Raw genomic sequence first — 27666 nt, forward strand, 5'->3', positions numbered from 1 at the left:
TCTCGGGAAGGAACTCCCGCAAGGAAACGCAGAGAAGCTGCCATCTTCTCCTCCCTCCAGCTCACCAACACTCAATGCAGCAGCGCTCAGCGGGAAGAGGCATCCGGGCTTGAATCCTGCGATCTCTGCGGCTCCACACAGACGCCGGAGACGCGGGTCCGCGCCTGCCTTACGACCCCGCGGGGCTTTCGCTTTCCCTTCCCCGCTCCGTTCCAGCCCCTTCAGAACTCCGCGCTTCGCCCATCCGGCGCGCTCTCTTCCAGCTGGGGGGAGGAGCGCGAGCGCTTCTCGGAAGCTGATTGGACCCTGCGCTCTGCCTGGCTCGGCTTCCCTCACGCCCTTCGCTTCCTCTTTCGCTTGCTCTCTTGAAAAGCTAAGCCTCCGCTTCCCGCCCGCTTACGTCACCGACGCACTGCGCGCGGGGCGCGTGACGTCAGCCGGCATCGGCGGTGACGGCGCCGCCCGTCCGTTAAGCTGAGGGAGGGGGAAATCCGGGGCAGAGGGAGGGAGGGGAGGAGGGGAAGCGGCCAGCCGGCGGGCGGGGGGAGGGGAAGGGGGTGGGCGGAGAAAGATGGCGGACCAAATCCCTCTGCACCCGGTGCCGCGCAGCACCCAACGAAGGGCGGCGTATTACACCAACGCCTCCGCCGCGCAGAGGCACAGCAGGTACCGGCCGGGAGGGAAGTGGCGGGGGGGGGGGCGTGAGGGGTGCTGGTGTGTGAGGTGCCTGGTGGGGGATGGGCTCCATCCTGCGCAGCCCCCGACTTGGCTGGCAGGTCCCTTCGCCCCGCTGAGGCGTTTGGGGCCCTCACTCGACGGACAGGACAGGACAGGGCGGCTGCGGCTCTCTGGGCCTTTGGGTGGTGGTGGGGGGGGGGGTCAGGCTGCCTGTCAGCATTCTTAGGCTGGAGGTGGGGGGGGGAGGCTGTCCCTTCTGAGAAGGTGCTCAGGGATTGGCGTTGCAGTGATGCTGCTTTGACAGGCTCCCTTTGCCCCGATTTTGGAGGGGGGTGTGATGTCTCGTCCTGGGGCCGGTTCTTCCAAGTCCAGAGCCCTGCTTTGGCAATGCCCTAGAGCTCCTCCCTGGAACATAGAAAGTGATAATGGATGAATACTCTGAGCATGTGCAGAGTGTGTCCTTGTTGCCACTGAGGGGGTCGACCTCTGGGATCAGAAGGAAGGGTTGGTAGAGCAGTGTGCCACTTCTAGGAAGCAGAGAGGGCCCCACTGACACTTGGTTCTAACCATAGGCAACTGGAGGGATGGGCGAAGAACAATGTTGAGAGCACCTCTGTGGTTAAGGGTCTCTCGCCTATGTCCTTCTCAAGCTTGGAGCAAATCTTATGTGGTGGATGGTCTGGGTTACCCTTTCTGGTGTTTGTTTACATATGTTGAGTTTCAACAGAACCACTTAATTCTTATCCAGGATGAGTTCAGTGGCAGAACTGGAATCCATCCCCCCAGTTTTCCAAACTTCTAGACTGGACTGTAGATGTTGGCTACTGAATCTTGTTTCTACTTGGAGGAAAATGATTGTTGATTTTAACGGCCTTCCCTACTAACCAGAGCACTTGAGGTGACTTGCAATATGTTGGAAATACTGGCGTAAGATGTTTAGGGAGGAAATTAGAGTCCCCTCACAAGGCAGAACTTTCTCATTCAGGCTGCTGCAGATGTCTCTAGGCTTTTGATTTTTTGAAACAACTGCAAAAGGCACTGGCAAGGATTCCCATGTGTTTGGGAATCCTATGGGTTCTTCATTCCATGGGTGCCTGTGTACATGCATGGTGCCCTTCTTGTGCATTCTTCTGAGTCTGTGTGAGCCAGGGGCATGATTAATGGGCAAAGGCCTACTCTCCCCTCATACATGTCGGGAGAGCACCTGAACAGGTCTCTAGGTTCAATTCATTGTTGTTCCTCTAGAGCAGGGGTAGTCAACCTTTTTATACCTACCACCCACTAATGCATCTTTCTTGATGGTAAAATTTCCTTACCGCCCACCAGTGCTTGATGGAAGGAGGATTCAGCTTGTGCTGTAGAACCCCCTACCGCCCACCTAGAATCCTGAAACGTCCACTAGTGGGGAGTAGGGACCAGGTTGACAACCCCTGCTCTAGAGCAGTGTTTTTCAACCTTTTTTGGGCAAAGGCACACTTGTTTCATGAAAAAAATCACGAGGCACACCACCATTAGAAAATGTTAAAAAAATTTACTCTGTGCCTATATTGACTATATATAAAGTAATTCTCTTGAATAGGAATCAAATTTTTCCCACGGCACACCAGGCAACATCTCGCGGCACACTAGTGTGCCACGGAACAGTGGTTGAAAAACACTGCTCTAGAGGAACAAATTTGTTACTGTGTTCTATTTAAAAATGGAATCTGGTGACCATTTTAACATAGTTGTTTTAGTTGTTTCATGCCGTTGGGTTCAATTGATTTCAGATGCCTTAGGAGTTCATTTGATTACAAAGGTTTTGAGTTAGGCTGGTATACCATTTCCTAGATGGCAACAGGGAGTTTGGTCCTACTCCTAAGGAGGTGTCTGAACTCCCTTCCAATTACAGCTTGGAGTTTATCCAGTACTCTGGGATTTGTGGAGGCAGCCTCTGATAGAAAGAAGCTGCAAACTGAAACTGGAAATACTGGTGCATATGTATAAGCACTTGGATCTTTACTCTGGGATCCGATTTCCAGGCACAGAAAGTTTAGGTTTTGTAAAGATATCTTTTATTTGGAGAAACATATGAAAAATTAAGTACTTATAGAAAAGATGAAACAGATAACATGTTTTCCTCTTTTTAAAATCAACACATTTGGGAACATTGTAAATACAAGAAAAGACAGATTGATTCTGGTGGTACTTTAGAGACTAACTTTTATTGTCTTTAAAGCATAAGCTTTCCTATAGGTTACTTGAACAGATTTATAAAGTTGAAATTTATGATAAGGCAAGCATTTGACAGCTGTTGGTGTATACATTACATTCACTATCCATCTTCCTTACTACATCAAACTATACAGTATCTCACATGCATCACCTCAGATACAAAACCCTCTTCAAGAGAGGAGTCTTCACTAGTGTGGAGTATAACTGGGCTATGAAAAGGTGTGATGGAGTAATGTGAATCACATTTCATTATGAAATAGAGGTGTGCAAATATTATTTAAGGCCTTGTAAATGTGGGAAGGAACTTTTAGGCTACATTCTTCCCTGGCAGTAAGCTCTATTTAAAGCAGTGAAACTAAACACTTAGTAGATATGCACATAATTCTGCTGTAAGTCTTTACTTAAGCACTGTATTACAAAATCACACTGTATTTTTAGAGTCCTGTTCTTCTCACACCCCCAACTGGGTTGTAGCCAACTAAGTCATTGTACAAGTAGAATGGGTTAGACTCATGCAGTGGAACTTGGCTTGGTCCTTACCCCAAACATCAAGCCCAGACCTGCTGTGGAGAATTAAGAGCAGAGAGGATGAGTGGAGGGGGTTCAGGGAGAGGAGGAGGAGGGGAAGTTCTGTTGTGTTAGCAGAAGTCAGAATGTACCGTATATAATCCTTTGCACATTGTTGACGCTGATATCAAGGTATTTGTGGAGCTGCAGATATAGTAATCTCAGATACAGTTACTTTCATTTCACCTTGTAAATATGTTAATGAAAGGGCATAAGGGTATAATGCCTTAACTAAGGACTTGGCAGCTTACTCTTAAACTCATAACGTAGGGGTTTAGGTATATCACTATAATCTATTAAATTCAGCTGGTAGCTGTAGGAAATGACCAAAGGGGTTTTGTTAAGTTTAGCATTTTATTTATTTAATTAAATTTATATACTTCTTACTCAACGGAAGACCTCCAAGCAGTTTACAAAGAACAATCTAAAATGTTCCTTAAAAATATTGTTTTGTTGGATTTGTTCTCAGTGTGTACATCTAAATTATTTAGCTACCAACTTAGGTTAGTATTGGGGATTTAAGGTAACATATTTTTAGTTTTCTTAAATATGTAAGTCATGGGGTTGAAGATGATGGAGTAAACTTACTGAGCCCGTCTGTAGGTTATGGATTTCAGTACAGTGGTGCCCCGCAAGACGAACGCCTCGCAAGACGAAAAACCCGCTAGACGAAAGGGTTTTCCATTTTGGAGGCTCTTCGCAAAATGAATTTCCCTATGGGGTTGCTTCGCAAGACGAAAAAAATCTTGCATCCCCCCGCGGGTTTTTTTCTGCTTTTTCCGCCCTTTTCTTAAGCCGCTAAGCCGCTTATCAGCTGTTCTGCTGATAAGCCGCTTAACAGCTGATGGCTGGAAGCCGCTTGACAGCTGTAGCGCTAATCCGCTAAGCTGTCAATGGGCTTGCTTCACAAGACGAAAAAACCGCTAGACGAAGAGAATCGCGGAACGAATTCTTTTCGTCTAGCGAGGCACCACTGTACATCTTCAGGATAATAGCAGATAAGGTAAACAGTAGCTTCCAAAAGGCTACCGTGTTGTATATACAAGTTGATTTACTAACAATGCATTCATATACAATACATATCTTTGCAGATGTAAATATAATTTATTTGTTTAAAAAAATGATATCCCAATTTTTATCATTAGCTCTCAAAGCAGCATACAATGATACAAATATAAAATATACAAAATTTAAAACAGAAGTATTTAAATTCAATTCCTGAATAAACAAGGGTTGTGGTTTTCAGACTTTGTTAGTTTAACGTGCTCTTTTCACATGACTGGTCTGCCATGATACCCTGTGTACTGGATACAATGAATATAGGATACACAATCTGTTTTCATGGTGTGCTAGCCAGGCCATAATTGCCCCACATGAAAAGACTGTACAGTGGTACCTCGGGTTACATACGCTTCAGGTTACATACGCTTCAGGTTACAGACTCCGCTAACCCAGAAATAGTACCTCGGGTTATGAATTTTGCTTCAGAATGAGAACAGAAATTGTGCTCCGGCGGCAGCGGGAGGCCCCATTAGCTAAAGTGGTGCTTCAGGTTAAGAACAGTTTCAGGTTACGAACGGACCTCCGGAATGAATTAAGTACTTAACCTGAGGTACCACTGTACTTCAGAACACCACCCAATATTCCTGTGTGACTATGTAGGAAACAATGTTTGCTATTATAAGCTTCCATGTTTCCCCAGAACATGATTGGAAAATGGTGGTAAACTGGGTAATGGTGCTTAAGTAAACATTGCCTCTCTGAGATAAGAACTTTAGTTTTCTAGATACATAATTATTTACGTAAGTAAATCCTTGATACATTTTCAAATGTATCGTTGGATCAGATCATGTATACAATCTTGTTTTTGGCAAACTTGTTAACACTAGATAATCTGGGTAGCAGGTTTTGCACCGTAAAATGTGTCCCCATGAAGCATGTTCTGTATATAGACTACTCATGAGTTACATGCAAATCTTAGACTATTTTTTCTTTTTTATTCTGAATTTTTAAAGTAGTTGTGAAATATTTGATTTGGTGAATTAATGTAAATCTGTTAATTGACATTTTGTGTTTGTATGGTATGAAATGTTGTTCTCATTGTCCAAATTGGAAACTTTTTTTTTTGTAAAAGAAAATAGGTTTTTTTCACCCATTCAATAAAGATACAGTTTTAAAGCTATTTTATAGTCTACTTGATTCTTAGTTTGTATTATATGTTCTTTTAGAGTCCAGGAACAGACAGTTTCTGTTCTTGTGTTTTCTTTAATGGGGGAGAGAGGTTCAGAAAATAGGGTTTTGTTTCATTTTTCAGATCACCATATCTGTTTGTCTTAAGCATAGCTTTTCAGAAGCTTGCTTTTGAAATATGCTACTTTCACAAGCTCATTTTAAAGATTGTCCTTTGAAAGCTTAGTTTATCTAATCTATTCTCAAATAAGGTTTTTTATTATTTACGTTCAGGACTTGTATGTGTGACTCATGCTCATGTTTACTGCCTGGCCTTTTTGTTATCTTCCTGCACCTCTAAAACATCTTTATGTTTTTGTATCTGTCTCTGATAACAAAGTACTTAAACCTTGGACAAAAATAGTGAGCATTCTCTAGTTTCATATAGTTAAGTTTTGTCAATGTCTTTGTATTAATATATCAGTCAATTCTCATGGTATCTTTATTTTAAGATCAAGCCAGAGATAGTGTCTTGTTTTCCCCCAGTGTTATCCACAAAAAAGTAATAAAACAAGATACATCACTATACTATTTCAGTCAATCTGTTTGCCCAGTCCTATGAGACAGAATAATAGCACTTTATTCCAGTTAAGAATGTTCAAACAAGGGGTGTGACATAGGTTTGCAATAACAATGGTCACGTAGTAGATACCAAGCTTGCTGTTAAAACAGAAAACTCCGGCATTTATTGCAATAGAAATTTGGCAAACTAAAAGTCTTAGTTCTCATCCATGTAAGAATAAGAAGTTCTGACCCATCCTAGGTAAGTATTTATGTGAACCAATGTGCGAGCTTGGTGCAACATGGGTATCGTTACAGGTCTTTCAGTTGTCGTTACTGAAAACGTTTCCAGATTCACTGGGAAAGTTGTCATCCTAGTTACAGAAATTGCTCTTCACTATATATGTGATTCATCAGCTCACATAATCCATAAAAATATTATTTTAAATGGCTCTAAAAAGATATATAAAATTCCAAATATTGCTATGTTTCTACAGATGTGTTATCTATAACCCATAAACATGAAAACTGCATTTAGTATTCAACGTGTACTGCATATGTGAACTTTGAGACTATGTTAAATATAAAATAGTTTGAAATTTTGATAGTATTATAACACCGCACATTTATTATTTCAAAAATAAGAGTTATAGGAGTTTTTGTTACTAAAACTGGTAAACCTACAGGGAAGTACTTGGAAAACAATTTAACTCCGCTGGCTTGGAATTACAAGTTATCTTTTAAGATAGACTTCTAGAAATATTTCTGTAGTGCAGTTTTGCAGTGTATATCATGTGATATTTAAGAAGATGTGAATACAGAGAATTGTTCAGCATGAAGTTTGTGGAATCTGCCAAGATTTCAAAGTAGGCTGCTGTAATTAAACCAAAGAAATTGTCAAGGCAATCTGGACTAGAAGGTGATTGCATGTGGAAGGGGATATATGGTTATCCCTTGCCGCCTTAGTGGCCAATCGGATGCATAAGAGAAGCCCAGAAATAGGATATCAGCAAAATAGACCTCTTCCACTGTTGTTCCCTAGTGAATGGCATTTCTTCTGATCTTGGAGGCAGCATATACAGTGGTACCTCGGGTTAAGTACTTAATTTGTTCCGGAGGTCCGTTCTTAACCTGAAACTATTCTTAACCTGAAGCACCACTTTAGCTAATGGGGCCTCCCGCTGCCACTGGAACACAATTTCTGTTCTCATTCTGAAGCAAAGTTCTTAACCCGAGGTACTATTTCTGGGTTAGCGAAGTCTGTAACCTGAAGTGTATGTAACCCGAGGTCCAGTGTAGTTACTATTACTAGTGGCTGTTGATAGGCTTAATTCTCATTGAATTTATCTAATATCCTTTTAAAACATTTGTGTTGGTGGCCATCACCACACCATGTCCTGGCAAATTCTGTAATTTAACACTGCACCTCATGAAAAAGTGCCTTCTTTTGTCTTTCCTAATTTTTTCCTAAATCTACCATTAAGTGTTATTGGGCTGTAATAAAAAACACTCTCTGTCCTCTTTCTCAACAGCATGCATAGTTTTACACACACATGCTTTTTCAAATACTCCCCTGATTCAATGGAATAGCACATGAGGAAGGGGGACTTGGTTAATATTGCCTCTCTCTTTCTTCCTCCAGCAGATTGCTTCATGGGCAATGAGTTGTGTTCACAGCAAGTCTGACTCAATCCCGTGGAATTTTCCTTTTTCACTACTGCACAGAATTCTGCTGTAATGACAATGTGTCATTTTTGTTACACAAACCTCCACAACCCAAGATCTTTTCCCTGGTCATTTGCTGCCAGCTCAGTGTATGTTACACAATGATATGGGGTGAAAAAAATTCCATCCTCTATTTTTCTGCATAAAATGTTGCATTTCAAAAGTTCATTAGTACTGTAACAATGTCAGTTCCAAATAAATAATAGGAAAGCTTGGCAGTTTCATAGTTTTTAGCTTTTTTATTAGATGCAAATAAAATAAACTTGCTAAATTAGATTATCCTCTAGGCCAGTAGAAAAGTTTTCCAAGCAAACTCAGCATTTTCCAATTCAAATTACCCTATGCAAATTAATTCAATTCATTTTAAAAAATAAATCACACAACACTTATGTAATAGTTTTTTTGCCCCACTGTGCATCACTTTTTACAGTAAACTGCTTTTGTCATTTTAATGCTCATTCATACAGTTTGACTCTTTGCATTCCCCCACACTCTTATATAGTGTGGTGTCTTCAGTAAATTTAATCATATCTCAGTTTAACCCAAACTCTGATACAACACCCCACTTCTTTGTGGCTGAGAATGAAACCATAAGTGCTAATTCTCTCCCGAATTGCCCCAGCTAGTATAAAAGTTTCTCATAGATTAAAAGAAGCAAGGAGAAGATTGGACTTGAAGAATTCTTCCACTATAAGAATGAAGTAGTGACTCCAAAGCAGCATATTATTCAGAAATAAAGTGCCAGGAATTTTGAGAAGCAATGGGAGAGAATTGTGACGATTTGCCAGTTCACCGTGAATTAAACATTAGGAGTAATGCACGAAGAAACTTAGAGTTTTGCTTGACTGCTCAGGGTTTCTATATTTGACTGTCATTCTGAACGCCTTGAAAAATAGAGGGGTAGGAATGTTACAATAGCTCCTTCATGATAGTGTATGTGCAGAAGCATATTTTGGTTTGCTGATGTTTACGTAGTTTGTGTAGTGATAATATAAAAGAAAACAGCTTTTTAAAATATAGATATGATTTAAGCAGTAGACAGTAAATTGCAATTGGCACTTAATGAACTCATTTGGTTACTATTCCTTTGAAAAGCCATCAAAGTTTGAAGAGAGCATGGTATTATTTTCACAGCAGATATTTATATAAAAGTTAATTTTGAAGTACGTATTGTAATCTCTTTTCTCCTAGTTTCTTTTTTTGTTAGAACTTGTTTAATATTAATGTTCTTTTTCTTTTGGAAGCCATTTTTTCTCCAGATACCTGTCTTGTATCTGATTTAGTAACACCAGTGATGTGTTATGCATACTTACTTATTTATTCATGTGGCTTTCAGAGCTTTATTTTATAAAAAGTTTCTAGCATTATACTTAATTGGTTTGTCACTCATGGTAAACTAGCACAATTCAGTGTACATGGCACTAGATCACAAAGAAATCAAAATTTTTTCCCTATGAAAAATCCATTATTCATCATTGTATTGTTTTTAAATACTATGGTAAAAATTCTAACACAATAGGAAAATTGCTTTTTGGAGAAGAATAAATTGCTTGCCAGTTCAAAGGCTGCATTTTGAAGTCAAGTTACTAAACATTATGCTTATTTGTTATCTTAGTAGTTGGCACACTTGTAGAGTTAACACCACAGTTCTTGATTTTAAAATATTTTTGAGAAAACGTGTTTTTATAAGAGGTATGAATAAATTTCATTCTTTAACTCCTGAGATGATGATAAGAAATGCTTTTAGTTTACTGGTGAATAGAAATATGTAATTTTTGACAAAGATGTTTGACAAAGTGTTTCATTATAAGTTGTGCAATGGAGGATTTTGATTTTCTCTCCCCTCCCCTTCCCGCCCAGATTGAACAGTCAGGCATATATTTCTCAGTATTACAACTTTGTTTTAACAGCAATTGTTTCATGATTTTTCAGTGTAAATTATGTTGAGAAAAGTATCCTATTAATGTGGTCCATTAGCCACTTTAACACTAACAAGTGTAAAGGAATGCCATGAGATAGATACCATTGCTTATATGTGCCTGGTTCCCATATAATGCTAGGCCATAGTTGTTCAGCTAACCACAGGTTGTCCACAAATGATCAAACAAACAATGACCAGGGTTGTTTTGTTTTCCAGCTGCTCTTGCCTCATAACTTTGTAGCTTAGCAAGCACCTGAGGTTGAGTGACCAAACTAAACATGGTTCAGGAAGAGTTTGGGGTTAGCAAGTAATGAAAGAGTTCAATGCCACAGATCCAGAAGTACCAACAGCAGCACGTGGTTTCCCCCCCCCCCCCTAAGATTTGACACTTGTATGATGCCATAGAAAGGGAGGGCAGTGGTTCTGCTCTCTTCAGTTCATAATGACACAGCAATCACAGAGCAGAATTCCAAGCATGAGACCATTCTTTATTGTAATAAAAACTCATGATTAGATGGTTTCCACACATGCTTCCAAATGCATGATCAAGTTATGGTCAGTGGTTGCTTTTCCAAATATGGTGGACATTGGTTGCTTGAATGTCTTATATTGTTTGCAAGACAGTGGCCAGTGGTGTGAATATCCCCAAAGACACCTTCTCCTAGCAGGCCTAGGTCCGGAGTTGATCAGATTCTGTACTGAAGTCTATGCACACATGGGATATCAAGACAGACAGCCTAAAAACTGGTATGAGCTGCTGAGGTTGACACCAGTAAAAGAGAAAGGCCTTATCAGGGCTTTTTTCTAGCTGGAACTCAGTTCTGACACCTCTCAGGTCCTCTCAGTCAAACTATGTTTTAGCTCCTGGTAGTGTGCTTTAGCTTCAGGAGCAGGGGAGGATCAAAGTGGCTCCAGTTTTCTAACTATACCAGTGCACTTGCTCATTCATGCTTAACTATTATTTGGCTTAGTGTGTGCAGACAAGGCCATTGTGTGTTTATATATCAAGAATGCTTTGAATGCATGCTATATATACATAGCAGCTAAAAAGAATGTTATCAATTATTTGGAGTTAGTCCAATGTTCTCATTTATTTATCTATTTATTTACAAAACCAATAGGTACCAAGTAGAAGACGAGTCATCACATTTGGATGAAATGCCCCTAATGATGTCTGAAGAAGGGTTTGAAAATGATGAAAGCGATTACCATACTTTGCCAAGGGCCAGAATATTTCAGAGAAAACGAGGTTTGGAATGGTTTGTCTGCGGTGGATGGAAGTTCCTTTGTACCAGGTTTGTTGCTCTTTTTCTTTTCTTTTTTGTGATAGCTTGAATCCTGTCTTGTAGTTTAAGTAAATCCAGGGTGATTTTTAACATGGAAAGTATTTTGAAGCAAAACTCATTATAATTTAGAAAGAAAAATATTTGAAAATTAAGAAACTGCAATTATGTGCCACCATGGAGTTTACTGTGGGGCAGGACGGGTTTGAACTGAAGTGGTGGAAGCAAACCCCAAAATACTTTTTTCTACCCTCTTAGGATTCCTTGTGGGGTGGGGAAGAATTAAGGAATGCAGATAATCTTTTGCCTTCGTTCTTCCTTCATCCCTGAAGCTCTCACTGGAGGAAAGAGTGACTATGTGCCAGAAGTTATGTGATCTCTGAAGCTAATTCTTCCTAGCCTCCCTCTACTTGGCCTCTGTCAAGTCCCAAGGTGGTTCCTAACAGAGCAATTTCAGCTCAGAGAGTGTGTGCGAAGATGTGTACTTCTACTGAGCCTTTCTCCTATCCTCCAGGTTACTCTGGGAGACTGTAACTTCCATTTCACCACGAGGCAAGTGGGGTGGGGAGGGGGATTCTGGAAACAGCCATTGGAGAGAGACCATAATGAGTGGCCAAAGATTGCTGCTCCTTGTTCTGAGTTTATGTAAGCACAGTGGTACCTCGGTATAAGAACAGCCCTGTTTATGAACAATTTGGTTTAAAAACTCCGCAAAACTGGAAGTAGTGTCCCGGTTTGCGAACTTTACCTCAGTCTAAGAACGGAATATGAACAGTGGAAGGGCACCAGCAGCGTTAGGCCTCAAAATCTGATTTTCCATTTTTCTTTGGCTCATCAGTGATGGCTGTTGTGATCATTTCATTACTGTCAATAACATTTTATCCTCCTGCTTTATTCTTTTTAACTGGCTGCTGACACTGCCCATCCTCTCAAAATAGTTTGCCAAAAGGTCCTTTTTCCTAGAGCGTATTGTCCTTACAAAGTTTCATTAGTTTAGGAATTAAAATGGGCAAAAATCCCATTTGGAGGCCTCATTCCTAACTTATTTTTTATGACCTGGAAAGAGAGATGGCAGTACCCTTTCAATGATGTTCCCGAGAGCCTTAACACTAATTCACTAACGGTGGGTAATATCTTGAGTTGATTGATGTTGGTGAAGGGGGAAACGTAAATTCATTAACTGATGATAAGTTAACATTTCAGCTTTAAAGGTTAAAAAGTACATGTAACTGATGACTCTAGAGTGAATACAAGTTAGAATTATCTCCCAGTACTCTGCTGTCATTTATAAACCTCTTGTGTTGAACTCTCATGCTTGACTTTAGCAGAGTCTCTTGAGGAAATTAGTCTTGCATTGTCAGAGCTCTCTCATGTTAGACTTATATTAAACACACTTTTTCACAATAAAAAGTTGCCGTAATTAGTAATGTGCTTAAGATTTGTACATTTGCATGTGCTCAGAATTGCAACCATAGTCATTAGCTTTGGGGGGGGCCCCCACATTTTTTCAGGTACTTTTGTATAATCTATTGACTTTTACATTTCTGTTTGGGGGAGGCTATATAGAACAATTAAATAAAAATATCATTGATCAATTTAGTTTGCTTTGTCATATATATACTTCAGCTACAGTGCTGACAGCAGTGAAATGCTGTAATGAGAGCGACCTAGATGGTAGAGCTAGGTACAGTATGCTAGGTTTGGGGTTTTAGGAACAGTGCTAAGGACAAAGATCAGTATATTTCTTATACCCAAGAATCTGCTGCTACCCTGCACAATTTCCGAGGACTACTTGGAAGAAGCTGCATGTCTTGTTGATGGAGCCTGAGCCACCACTTAAAAGCGTTGTCATTCACCAACCGTAGGGTTAATGGAAAGTTAGTTACAAACTGGAATGTACACAGACATCTACTGCATCTGCTGCATATACACTACATTACAAACCCCTCTCTGAAATGCACATAACAAATGATTATGTACACCAGCCTTCCTCAGCTGGTACCCTCCATGTTTCAGACTACATCTCCCATCAGCCCCAGCTAGTTGAGAGGCAGGGCATCTCATTAAAAGTTTTACAAGTGATGGGAAGAAGCCAGGAGAACATCATGCAAAACAGGATGCATTAATTATTTGACCATGTCTGTAATTCTAGTATGGACTTCTTTTGCAGTACTACTTTTTGTCTTTTGCATGTAGAAGAAGCAGAACATCACTGTCCTCTTGCTCATGGACAACTCTGGCTCTGTTGCTTCAGGAACTATGATTACAGTGTTAGCGAGGGTGCTGATTCTGAGAACCAAATGGCTCACATGATACAATACATTATACAAAAAAAAGTTATTAATATACTTTGTGAAAGTAGCCAAATATATAGCACTTCTGAATTTTGAAGCCCGATGTCTAGGGCCTCTGATGCTGATGTCATAATGTTGTCTAGACGCAAACCAAATCAGCCATCTTTACTTCTAGAAGTTTCAATTTTGCACTTCAGCTTTCATTAAGCTTTGTTTAAAAGTTGAGAACTGAGCTGCTGTTTATTATTATTATTAGAATCAGTTGGGGTCTAAATCTGTCATGCATATTTTGTGATCCATGCACTATTTTGTCATGCTGCATGTCAGGCCAGTCTCATCCAAAGCTTGGAAATAAACAGTAAGACCACCTTCTCTGGTTTTGGCAAAGCCTTGTAGCATTGCCTTCTATTCTATTCTATTCTATTCTATTCTATTCTATTCTATTCTATTCTATTCTATTCTATTCTATTCTTCTATTCAGTGATCTAAAGCAAAATATGTGCTCTTTCGAAGCAGGAAAGAGCCCTGCTAGGACATGTGCCTTACTTAATTGAACTGTACAGTGGTGCCTCGCAAGACGAAATTAATCCGTTCCGTGAGGCTCTTCGTATAGCGGTTTTTCGTCTTAGCGGATTAGTGCTATTAGCGGTTTAGCGGCTTTTAGCGATCAGCTGTTAAGCGGCTTACCAGCGGATCAGCTGATAAGCGGCTTAGCGGCTTAGGAAAAGGGGGGGGATGGAAAAAAATCCGCAGGAACTCGCAAGACATTTTCGTCTTGCGAAGCAAGCCCATAGGGAAATTCGTTTTGCGAAGCGCCTCCAAAACAGAAAACCCTTTCGTCTAGCGGGTTTTCCGTCTTGCGAGGCGTTCGTCTTGCGGGGCACCACTGTATCTCTTGAACTCTGTGTCAGAATCTCTTGTGCAGCTCTGTAACACAAGTTATGTCTTTTAGAAATGTTTCCTCTCTATAGTAGCCCATTCTTATTGTGAATAGTGAATTTATTATATCCAAATGATAGCCCAGCTCTTTCATGTACCCAAATACAGAGATGGAACCATACATTCAGGCTTTAACATTTACCAAGGAGTAATTGAAGTCAATTATATGTACAGGTGACTCTCAACTTACATGGGGATATGTTCCAAAGATAGTACGTAAAGCCAAACTTGCTTCAGTTTTTTTGCCAAGTGCGTAAAGCTGAATGTACACAAGTTAAATGTGCATGGGTTGCGAGTTACCTGTACAGTCATACCTCATGTTGCGTCCTGCTCTTGTTACGGACTTTCAGTTTACGAACGCAGCAAACCTGGAAGTGTTTACTTCCGAGTTTGCCCCCGTGCGTGCACAGAAGCAATCTAATTGTGGAGTTTTTGGGGTGCGAACAGCACACTGAAACGGATTAAGTCTGCAGCTAGAGGTACCACTATACAAGTGAGTAGACACCTTATAGGACAACAGTGTTAAAGATGTTGAGTCCATGAATTATAAGCTTAACAGACCTTGCTAAACTTCAGTTTTCCTCTAGATATTTTTAATTATAGAATTGCTTGCATTTTAAAACTGTCAATAGCATCGGTATAAAAAATGAGAATATCTAAACTACTTTTCCTCAAATATCTTAAGTCTGAGGATACACTACCTATAAATGAGGTAACATTCTGCCCAAATTTATCCTTACAGTGTCAAAAACAACAAAATATCAAGCTCTCTCTTCTTTAAGCTTGTTAAGCACAGTAGCTATGTTACCTTTCTCAGAATTGGCAGAATTCCTGTGTGCTTGATTTCAGTGATCTGTAATACAATTAATGCCTTCAGAAAAATATAACCAATGAATAGTATTCAACTAAGTTTTACTCAGAGTAGACCCATTTAATGTACTTGACAAATTAGGTCCATTAATTTCCTTGCGTCTACTTTGAATAAAACTTAATTGAATATGCTATGTTAAGCTTTTGAAAGCTAACTCATTTTTAGTTGTAATTATTTCTTCCATTTTTAATTTAGACACTCTCTTTTAGCTTGTGAAAGTATAATGCACATAGATCAATACTCTGGAGTTCTTTGGACTAGAATGATTTCTTTCTCATGAGATGTACATTGCAGTTCTCTCTGATATATATGTGTATATACCCACAGAGACACTACTTTGTCCCTATGAAAATGGTGCGGTTGAACATTTCCATATGAAATGAAGGGGATATCAAATACTCGAATTAATTTGGACTGTAAGATGGCCTGTACACTTTCAGTTAATCTGCAACACATTTGTTGTTCAGAGGCATGGGAAAATGCTGATCTTTTAAGAATGACATGACTACAGTGTCACTTTAGGCCTGATTATCGAAGCTACCCGTTGAGTACATTAATTACAGTATGTTTTCTTCGTAGTTGTAATTCTTGCTATTTAGAATTTAATAAAGAATAGCTTATCCTTGAACTGAGTATGCCAATATAGGGACTTTTTTTGTCTTTTTGATTTTTTAAAAAATGTTCTGAGTAATTTCCTTTTAGTTAAGCTTGAAAATGAGTACAAGTGGGAATGGCTGGAAAGTTTTTTAAAAATGTTTTTTAAGTTCAGCTTTTGACTTGGCAGAACGTATTTCATATGCAAAATAGTAAGATTTATACCAGTTTTGTTCAACAATTGCTATTCTTTTAAGTACATCTCTAATCAGTGCCACTAGGGTACTTTTTCTGTTTTTAGGGAAAAACAATGTTACTATAGGGTTTTTATTACAATAAGAAGTTAAACTTTAACAAAATCTATTGTGCTATTCATTACGCTCTCCAGAGTTTTTGTTAACTTTAATTATACTGGAAATATATATGTGTACATGAGACAAAGATGAGAGAGGTAAGTAGTAAAACAACACAACAGCCTTCTCTCTTGTACTATTGGTTATAGCAAGTAGGTCCTTGCATCTTTTCTATAATAGCACATTTAATTAAAAAATTCCATTGTCTATATAAATTGAAATTGTGTGATTTTGTCTAAAAACCTTTTTTAAAAAAAATAGATGAAAAGGAAACTCAATGTATAGTTAGAATGCGAGCAAAAGTATTTGGTTCTCCCGTCCAAAGCATTTAGCTATTATATTGGGTATCAGGTGATAGTTGTGTCATGGCTGGGTTGATCCAAATTGAATTTGCATGTCATTTGATACGTTGTCTATGGTAACAAGAAATTATATTTTGGAAGGGCTTGATAACTTTACTAAACAAATCTATAAATCCATATCCTACGCTGACCCAGCTGAGTCTGCCTGCTTATGCAGTGTAAGACCGCTCCAGGCCAGCAGTGGTGGTAAGGACTGTTGCCATCATCATCGATAGAAATTCAAACTCCCTCGCAGTGAGACCAATCCACACTGTTCTTGGGTTCAAGGAATTGTTTGTGGTCTTGGATCAGAACAGGGATGATAGTGTATCATCCGCCCTGCTACACTACAGCCTTCTAGACTGAGCTGGCAGAGGTAGTCTTGGATGTGGTGTTTGGGGGCTCAGAAGTTCAGGGGGGTGGCAGTATGGGAGACAGAATTCTGTCTTAAGGTGTGCAATTTCTTGTCCACATATGTGAGTCTGGTACCTTTGTTGTGTAGTATTCATATGCTGAAGGCACACTTCTTTCATTCTGGCCTTTGACACTTTTGATATATATTTTAGGACCCAACCTATCCTTTTTATTGTAATCTGCTTTAACTGTTTTTAATATACTGTATTGGCCCGAATATAAGCCGCACCTGAATATAAGCCACACTTTTAAAATTGGAGGAGGGGGGAACCTGAATATAAGCCGCTCTATTCCTTGCTGCTCCTCTCTGCTTGGCGGGGGAGCCATGCTGTGTTGCTGGTGGCCTTTACCCTTCCTCGTTCTCTCCCTTCCCGGGCTTTGGGCGAGAGGACGAGGGACTATGCACAGGGCGGGCACCGCTTTGCCGCACTCCCTGGTGCTGTTTGCCCCATGCTCCTGGCTGCATACCATAAGGTTGCAAATATAAGCCACACTTTTAACTTTTCATGGTCGGAATTTGGGAAAAGTGAGGCTCATATTCAGGCCAATACGGTATATATTTTTAATTGTTGCAACTCACCCTAGGACCTTATGGTGAATGTCTGATAAGAAATATTAACAGCAACCTCTAAAAATTACATTCCCCATAACTCAAAGTATATTTTTTTAATGCTCTTTAAGCATTAGGTCTCATTACTACCCTTTGTTAGCAACAGTTGTGTAAATGTTTTATTTCTAAACTCAATACTAACCTTAGATTATTTCTTCCAAATGTTTCTCTGAATGTAACTATGTATGCTTTGACTTGCATAGAGGAGCCTTTGTTACTGTTTTGCGGGCAAAAGGCACATGATCGCAAAAGGCATGCAGCAGCCTCTGTATACCAACTGATGGGGATTTCTGCTTCAGATGGACACAGGCTTGCTGATATCCACGTCTTGAAAGTATTGAATCCTATTTGCTTGCAATAAATACTTAAAATTGAATTGTCAAAATCTATAATTATTTCCAGCAGTGGAGACCTCATTGCGTCTGAGGGCTTAAAGTGTACTTATCTCTAGGTGCCAATCAGTCCTTTATCACAGGCATCACCACTGTTTAGCAGTGCCAAACTTTGTTCAAACATATGTAATTTGTTTGCTAAGCTGATGAAGGTTTTGGCACCTGCCTAAGGGGGAGGAATAGTTGTTACCCGAGTCAGCCTTCCAATTCATGAACAATTCTTCACTCAAAATATTCTGTTTTGTAATTGAAAGCACAAAGAAATGTTGAAAGTCTTTAATTTGTTGTATTATTAAGAATTAAAATTAATCAAACAAAACTGAATAATTCACATATTAAAATCTATAGTGCTGCATCAAAGCAATAAAGCAGTTCTTTTCTATATAGATTATGACCACCAGGGCAGCTTTCCTAAGCATATAGGTGCTATATTTTATCTTGCAGTGTTCTTAAAAAAATAGTAATCCTATACTCTGTCCACTATAGCTGCTGGCCGAGTTGCAAAGTGCCACATATATATGCAGTGGCATTTCAGCCTTCCTCTGCTGATGGCAGCAGCCTGCACTCCAATAAGCTTTCCTGGAAGGTCAGGAGCCCTTTGAAGCATATTTGAGGTGCTATCGGGAGTGCATGGGATGGGGGAGGGAAAGCCTAGGAAAACAGTGCCAGAGATCCAATGCATCCTTTCCCTAGCTTTGTTGCTGAACTCAGTAAAAACCAGGCTTTGTGCCCTGAATTTATGGAACTGCTTTTCAGTCAACGTGGTTAAGACAGAACTAGCACCACTCCTAAAATACACAGGAAGCTTGTGGACATGACTCTGTTTACAAATACTGTAAAAATAAAAAATAGGCATCTGAGATCTGTTACTTTCTTTAAGAACCACTGCTTTCCTTTTAGCAAGCTGAATATACTTTACTGACATTTAAAGCATAGCTTTCTTTTTCCTTGCAGTTGCTGTGATTGGCTCATAAACATTTGCCGGAGAAAGAAAGAACTCAAAGCGCGCACAGTATGGCTTGGATGTCCTGAAAAATGCGAAGAAAAATATCCAAGAAATGCTATAAAAAATCAAAAATACAATATCTTTACATTTATACCTGGGGTAAGGCTACTAATGATTCCTTAAAGGTGGGCTTAGTTTATGTCCCTTATAAATTGTATGTCTTACAATATTTTAAAACAAATAATTTGAATGATAAGTTGTGCAATCGTTTCATGCTTATTTGAAGTTCAGGCAATCCTCTTTTCCCACTGAGAAATGTGCTTGTTGGTTAAAGTGATTAGTGGGATCAGTGATGATTACCTGTGAGGAGCAGAGACTGGCAAATTATTTTTAGGTATTGTTTTTATTTAATTTGTCTATCACCCTTCATCAAAAGATCACAGGTATATATTTTCTTTAAAAAACAAGGGCACAATAAAACATTGGGAGGAAAACAATAAAACAGCTTAACAAGAGAATGCCCAACAATAAATACAGTTAATCTTCTAAAGCAGATTATTTCTGGGCCTGTGGGCACATCTGGAATTTTCAAAAAGTTGCCATTCTGAGCTTGAACTGTCACAAATTGTAGGGAGTGCCCTCTCCTCATTCCCACTGCATGCATGTGTTTCTTGGGCACTGAGAGGGATGCAAGCTGGGAGGAGGAATGCCCAAGACAGGCCCTCAGAGATAAGGAGGGGGGAAGGCAAACACAGACCTCCAGACCCTGGGGTGGGGAAGCAGACATAGAAACCCGGAGAAGAGAGGGGAAACAAAGCAAGGAAGAGACACATAGAAAAGATGGGAGGAAACAAATATACATACCCTGTACACTCTGACACTTACTCTGACACACACTCCTTTCTTTTTTTACCCTGCCCCATCTGATTGGCTGCTCCATTCTTCCTTTCTCTCTCCATACCCCTTGGGTCTCACATCTCCTACACCTTACCTTTTTCTTTAAAAAATGTTTCCCCTCCCACGTTTTCTGATGGAGGGCCAATCTCAGCATGGAAGGCTAGTGAGCTGAAAGAGGAAATACCAACAAGCCCCCATCTTGACTGTAATTTTTCAGACTGATATCTGCTGACTTCCAAGGTGTATGGGGTGGGGGAAGATAACTAGTGGTGAAGGGGGGAGTGAGGGGAAGCTTTTCACGGGTGCCATTGTGGCCTCAGGCATCACATTGGGCACACCAGTTTTAAGACATGATTATATGACATGATCCAGACAAAGTTAAGCATGTTTATGTTTCATTGATTTTAGTAGGATAGATAAGCATATGATTAAATCTTCCAGCAAAGACAAAAAATAGTTTTAAGTGTTAAAATTTTATTAGATTAATCCTACAGGTTTTGGGTGATTTAAAATACCTGTTAATGAATATTTTTAATCTTACTATTCAGGATAGGTACATGTAAAATGACCTCTTAGTAAAATGTGTGTCGATTTGAAGGCTGTATAAATTTGACTTCAAATTGTTCCCTTGCTGGAAGCATTGCATTGTATTGTATGTACCTTCAGGTCAAAGTAAACACGAGTAGAAAAAGACCTGTCTGTAGGCTACAATCCTATGCTATCTTATTTGGAAGTGACCTCTGTAATACCAACTTTTGAGTAGACCTGTATAGGATTGTCCCTTTTTTTTGTGCAAAACACAAAGGGCGAAGTGTAGAGAAGTGAAAGTGCTTCATGTGTTCATTTTTTTAATTGGGTAAACTTGTGGCTTGTATACATTAATGCTATATATGAACATGTATTTAATATTTGGTAATCAGTTATTAAGTATAAAATGTGAATAACAAAGCAGGGCTAAAATCCGTATACATATTCTTTACTCACATTCATTCCTTATCCAAGAAATTTTTAAGAGTTAATATTGCTTTTTTGCAGTTTTAAAGCTGTGTATTACCTAGTGGCACTAAATTGTGCATTAATGAGAGAGGGATAAATATTTTCCCTTATTTTGAGCTCACAAGTAAACCAACCTCCTATTTTTATTTTTTTGTTTTTCACATCTCTGTTGAAATGTTCCTCGCAGAGTGTTGACTTTAAATGCAGAATAAGTGGTTGGAAAGTTAATTCCCCAGTATGGCTAGTGGTACAGATTACAAAAACACCCATAAATGTAGCAATTGTTTTTATGTAAGAAACCTTTATACGGTGTTGGCTATTATGTGTTTTATAGGCATATAACAAAACCCTGTATTAACTAAATCCAGTTTAAAATAATGTTCTGTCTCTTCAGATTTTCTTTTGGCTTATTATGGTTTTCAAGATGCAGAATTCTTTTCAACACTGACAATAATAATTTGTTGTAATACATTTTGTGCAAATCACAAAAGGGCACAGTTTGGCTTTATTTTTTTGTTCTTTGACTGATTTCAGTAAATTCTATGACTTTAGCATTGATTCTTTGGATAGCCAGCCTTGTTAGTTTCTAATTTAATATTTGACTGAAAAGTAACTCTTGAGGGAGAGGTGTTTCAATGAGTGTGAAATAAACAGGCCATTATATACTGTGCCTTTTTCCACAGTAATAAATTATCTTGTTGGTTACTTGTTGACAAGAATGCTGCGTCTTTCAATTCTTAATTTCAGTAAGAATGCAGATTTTTGTAAACCTTGTGCACTGGTTTTCCCCCCTTCCTTACACTCCCCCTAACCCACCAACATTATTCAGCTAGCTGGCACATACAAGGATATTACTTATAACCCCTTCTTTATTAAAAAGAAAAAGTGAGTCCATAATGTGGACTCCATAATGTGTTTTCTTTTGAGAGTATTAATGTCAACTGCTTTCATGCAGACAAATATTTTCATCTTCATTGCATGAAACCAAAATTTTCTCTATTTACACTGAACGTTTTCCTAAAGGTCATTAAGTATACATTTAGACATTGATTACTGTAGTTAAATGCACAATGTGTGTTTCAGGGGTTTAGGCAGAGTCCCGATGCCTGCAAAGATCAGCCATGATTTGTGAACACCTGTTGGCACAGCATAGTCCAGATGCATTATTAGTCTTGGAATATTTTTTCTTAAACTTTTCCTTAGGAAATGGAATAGTTTGAAAGCGTTTTGTAATTGCACAGTTGGAATCCTATTCTGGCTTTAGTATGAATGCAAATTACTGAGCTATTAATTGATACTAACTGGGATTTTAAATTAATTAGTGGTGAGGGAGGAAATATTGTTACCCTGCTGAGATTAATTTATATAAGAATTTAAACATTCTAGAACAGAATAATCAAGTTTCATTGTAAATATAAACACAGTATTTCTGTAGCGTACCTCTTAGCATTTGTACACATACTTGTAAATCAGTAATAACTGCTAAACCAATTGAATTTCCTTGTATTGAAATTTCCATAATACGTTGGTTTGTCTGGAGCTTACATTTGAATGTACTGTGTTTGCATTCTACCCACATGCAGACTTTGGGGTAACATTCTTTATTTTCATATTAAAAAAGGAAATGTATTTAAACATAAATAAATTACAATATTAACATTTTTCCCTTGGGGAGAGTAGCTAGGGATAATAGTAGAGTGACAGGTTATATTATGCTGATTTTATTGTGCAGTACAATCCAGAGCAACTATTTTGTATCACTTTGATTATATGTATACGGTTTCCTCTTATATCATAACTCTTTCTTTTTGGAAGGTTATGTACTTTTCTTTTCTGTATTCATTACTCTTGTTGCTAATGGCTAGGCAATACTGGAGTTGTTCTTTTATTACATTTGTTATTGAAAAGTGGCCTCACTTTAGCTATGAATTTAGAGAACATTAATCAAATCACTGTTTTCTCAGGTTAGTTCCCCATCTGTATTGTGGAGATATAACTGAAGTATCTTTTAGAAGCTCAAACATTTTTTGAGGACGAGTAGCATTGGCCTCTCCTACATACACACCACTTGGAACGCGGGTGGCGCTGTGGTCTAAACCACAGAGCCTAGGGCTTGCTGATCAGAAGGTCAGCGGTTCGAATCCCCGCGACTGGGTGAGATCCCGTATCTCGGTCCCTGCTACTGCCAATCTAGCAGTTTGAAAGCACATCAAAGTGCAAGTAGATAAATAGGTACCACTCCAGTGGGAAGGCGAACAGTGTTTCCGTGTGCTGCTCTGGTTCGCCAGAAGTGGCTTAGTCATGTTGGCCACATGACCCGGAAGCTGTACGCCGGCTCCCTCGGCCAATAAAGTGAGATGAGCGCCACGACCCCAGTCATCAGCGACTGGACCTAACGGTCAGGGGTCCCTTAACCTTTACATACCCACCACAGTCCCATTCCATGCATACAGTTTCATGAGCCATGAAAAAATGCTTCTCTTTTAATTTTGAAATTATACTTCTAAACTTATAAAAGTATGCTATGGCTCACACTGTTACCCAACCTTCCTCGTGTGCTAGTTTTGTTTAACAAAATATCTAGCCTGAAAACAATTCTTAGCGAAGCTTGCTGACTATCTACAATTCTATGATTCTATTAGTAACCACCAAACACTTACCCACCCCCTATTGCTAAATTACAGGGCACCCCTTATCAGTGTCTGGGCTCCTGTAAAGGATACCCTCCTCTACATTCTTGAACTCTGCTTATAAGCTTATTGTATTGCTAAGTATTGCTAAGGTAATACATGTTTTGTCTAATGAACATTCTGTAGTGCTACAATAAATGCCAGATACTATAATGCCTATATTATGGATGAATTTTCTATTTAATATTTTATATTGTAATAGTCATCATCATTAATGTTCATGTTACTATTGATTGATTTTTCTGTGTTAGTAGAGATAGTTCAAGCCATGTTGAAAGCAGCACTCAAAAAAAAGGAAAAGAAACTATTATTGATTATAATTGTGATTAAAGTTCCTGTTACATAAAAAAAGTTTCTGCATACTGGAAATGTTTTTGAAAGCACCATTTCCTGGTTTTTCTTTTTTCTTTCACTTTTAGGTTTTATATGAACAATTCAAGTTTTTCTTGAATCTTTATTTTCTCGTAGTCTCCTGCTCACAGTTCGTACCAGCGCTGAAAATAGGCTACCTCTACACCTATTGGGCTCCTCTGGTAATCCAAAATGCTATACAACTATATATATATATATATTTCATTTATGAGCTTGTGTGCACATGGCCAGTGTGGTTGTATAGAACTGTCTCCTAACACTGATGGCATGGCAGCTTACCTGGAAAGAGCAGTGGCAGTGATGTTGGTTCTGTGCACACATGCTGGCAAGAGCACAGGATTGTGTTCATGAAGCCCACCTCTGCCATTGTCCCATCCCAGTCCCTGACAGCAGCTTTGGGGATCAGCTCTGTGGCTCTCTTCCACCACACTAGCCTCTACCACACATGAAAGACACTCAGTGCAGAAGAAACATTTCCTATTTCTTAATGGTTAAGAGATCAGGAGTATACTTCTGATTTCCATGCTTCTCCCATTTCTCACTTGAATGATCTCCATTCTCTTTTCAGAGCTAATGTCAAATGACATGGCTTTGAACCAGACGCTAAAGTCTATTTAGTTTCAGATACTTATGGTTTTGTGCAACACTAACCATAGTTAGTGGGGGATTTTGAATGAGAAAGGAGGAAAGGAGAATACGATCTTGTGAGGAAAGGAGAGGAATTACAGGGGTACTCCTGGTCTCTTAACAACACTTCACAGATCATGACGTGTTACATCTGAGCCAAGTCAGATCAAAAGAAATGTGACTCTCATGTTAAATGGACCTGTGTGTGTCTGGGAAAAGTAAGTACATTTTTTTAAAAAAATATACTTTTATCTATAATAGAAAGTTACAACTTGTATGTTCTATAATTTAAGAACTACGATTCTACCTGTGCTTTCTAAAAACATTGGGAGTATCTGGCTATAGCCAGGATATTGCATTTAACATTGATTATTGATTTTATTTTCAAAGGGAATTGGCCAAACTTTTTTATAACTACTCCAGAAAAAAATGCTATAAGGTCTACATGTGGCACATAGTCCAAAAGTTTGGTATATCTGATCTAGTATATGCATCTAGAAACAAATGTTTCAGTACACTTTTGGAAGTAATTGATTCCATGGAACTTACTCCTAAATAACTGAGTTTTGACTCACTATAATTTTTAACGAAAGTCAAGCTACGCACCTTCAAGGCAAAAAGAAAAACTCGTTTAGGAGATTAGTCTTCTCTTGTTTTACATCTCAACCTTTATTTAAAAGTAAGTGTGCTTGATGATTTTTATCATGCACCTCAGCTTCATGTCTTGGAGACCATGGGTTGGTGCAGCTGTAACATCAAAACCATGCTTTGGTGTTATGTGCCTGAGCTTGGAATGCCCTTCTTGAGCTTGGAATGCCCTTCTTGAGCTTGGAATGCCCTTCCTCCTTTCCTGGTTTGAAGCAAGTCATCTTTGGTTTGTGCTTGCTCTCTAAATAAGAATTGAAAACCAGGGTTCGCTCCTGATTTGCAGAGCAAGCACAAACTGAAGCTGCACAGAAGGGAAAACTATGATGTATCTTGAACCAGGAAAGGAGAGAGTGGGGTGCCAGTGTGCATTGGCCCTATCAGCTCTGTTAACACAGCTACACACCCACAGTTTGTTGTTGCATATGAACCATCCCATTGCCTTTTAGATGTGAATTTATCTGAAAATTGCTTTGAGTGGAGGGTACTATATTTTGTTCTTGTGATGAGAGCCTGTTCAATAGTTTTATCACATGTTTTGGAAATGTTTCCAGAAATCATTGGCTATGTCTCAAATTTTCCTCAGCTGTTCTGGAATAACTATGGCCTTGGCAAAAGGGAAGAAAAGACACAACAAAACTCCAAACAGTCCTACTAAAATGAAATATAAAGCGCATGCTTTTCTTATCTGTGGATTTTAATAGAAATATTTTCCATTTCGGGAAATGTTTGTTATATTTTAAACAGGGATTTGTTTTGGCTGTCACAGTGCTACGAGAGGCAGTTGATGAATTTCGTCGTTACCAGCGAGACAAGGAAATGAACTCTCAATTATATAGCAAGCTTACAATAAGAGGTTGGCATACTTTTTTTCCCTGTGAATAATGAATAGCATTCATATTTTCTGGTCTGTGTGAAGTGCTATTTCTTTAAACAAGACCTCCAAATTATGGCCAACCAAAAGAAACACAGCCTATTAGCATATACTGTGGCCTGTTTGGTGCTTAACAGTCTCCTGTGTTTGTAATCCTAGACAGGCAGCAAATAGAAGGTTGCCATACATGGTTGGTGGGTTTCATTCAGTGCAGTGGGTCACAAATTATGCTGGCCTAGTAGATTTTACTGAGGGAAACTAACAAGACTACCACTAGCTATAACTGATGGAAATTATATGTTAATCACTATCACTTGAATAAGGCATAAGAGTTTATCACACATAAAATACATATGCCAAAATTCTCTAAAGAGTGCTGTATAAATTCTTTTTAAAATGCTGGCATTATAACCTGAAATAAACAATGTATGAATCATGGATTGCATTTAACTCAAAGGTTGTGCATGTCTGCACTAGATTCTTCAAAGATGAAACTATCAAAGGCAAAAGGTTATGTTAAATACAGCATACATTTCTCTCTTGTGTTGATCTTACTCAAAGAATAAGCCAATATATTTGGTAAAACTGCTGAATAGATTTTAATTTTATTTGGTGTTTAATATAACAATAATTAACATTCCATTTTCCCTCTGTTATGTATACATTGAAATCATCCATATGCATTCATCCATGGCTAGCCTTTGGAACAAAAATGAATACTATTAACTAAAACTCTGCTTATAAATTTCCATTAAATGATGCCTTTTGTTGAAGCTTATACTGCTTATTTACTTTATTTCATGGCTCCATGTATTGAGTATTCTTTCTGTATGTAGAGATTTTCTATCATCTCTTAATTGTGGCTTGCTTCATTTTTATGTTACTGTTTAGTTTGCCACTTTCTGAAAACCTTCTGATCTCCACAAAGGAAGTTTAGTATTGCAGGAGATTTTGTGGCTCCTAATGGGCCAGTTCAGGGTAGAACACTCATGTAGGCTTGCTCTCCCTCTCTGCATGTTGCAAAACACCCTCATACACAACCCAGTTGTGCTCATTTGACTAGTAGGGGCAGAATGTGTCTATGGATACCTAGTCAAATATGTATCCAAATGTGCACTCTGTCCATCTGTTGTACATTACTTTCAGCCTCTTCCCCGCTTTTATTCCAACCAGTCACATGCAGCACTGTATGACAATAACTTATTTGGGGTGAAAGTTGCTACATAGAACTGCAAGCAGTGCAACTTACCAAAGCATGGCAAGGCAGGGTGCATTGGTCCCGTTGCCTTGGCAATGGCTCAGCAATGGGGATGCATTCCCTTTTCCTTTGTTCTGAAATAACAGCAGATGGAGGGAAGAATGACTGCAAATGAGTACAAAGGAATGGAAGGTCACACTTGTTTAAAAACAATTTTGTTCCCCCAGGAATGGCATCTTTTGTAAAACTTTCATAAACTTTCATAACCTCATGATGCATAACAAGGGAAGTTCATGCCTTAGTTCTTAAAAGGCAATGCCAGGAATTCATGTTTTATAGTCCTCTACTTATGCCATCCTTGGAAGAGAGAGTATTTTTCCCTCTCTGCTCCTTGCCTAGACGCTTGCAAGTTCTCTTCTCCTCTACCCCCCACCAGACTCTTATGCATATTGTTATTATTTATTGTTTTTAGTTATTAAATTTATGTCCCCACTC

The 27666-nt window shown here is 39.0% G+C and overlaps 1 protein-coding gene across 13 annotated transcripts in view; it reads left to right on the forward strand.

The window, feature by feature from the left end:
• The first annotated feature begins 416 nt into the window (after positions 1–416).
• The window catches only part of ATP9B (ATPase phospholipid transporting 9B (putative)), a 118411-nt gene continuing 91161 nt past the window's right edge, over positions 417–27666 (forward strand). For 2 of the 13 annotated variants that reach the window (XM_083746879.1, XM_083746880.1), the window contains exons 1-5: positions 542–666; positions 10957–11130; positions 18881–19057; positions 23875–23988; positions 25847–25955. In XM_083746879.1, the coding sequence (XP_083603005.1) occupies positions 18962–19057; positions 23875–23988; positions 25847–25955 (319 nt within the window). In that variant the 5' untranslated portion in view covers positions 542–666; positions 10957–11130; positions 18881–18961. Of the gene's footprint in view, positions 667–10956; positions 11131–18880; positions 19058–23874; positions 23989–25846; positions 25956–27666 lie in introns of all 13 variants that reach the window. The other 11 variants (XM_083746881.1, XM_083746882.1, XM_083746878.1 and 8 more) reach the window with 10 other exon arrangements.

This window comes from Podarcis gaigeae, assembly GCF_964106915.1.
Source record: "Podarcis gaigeae genome assembly, chromosome: 7".
Lineage (NCBI taxonomy): Eukaryota > Metazoa > Chordata > Lepidosauria > Squamata > Lacertidae > Podarcis > Podarcis gaigeae.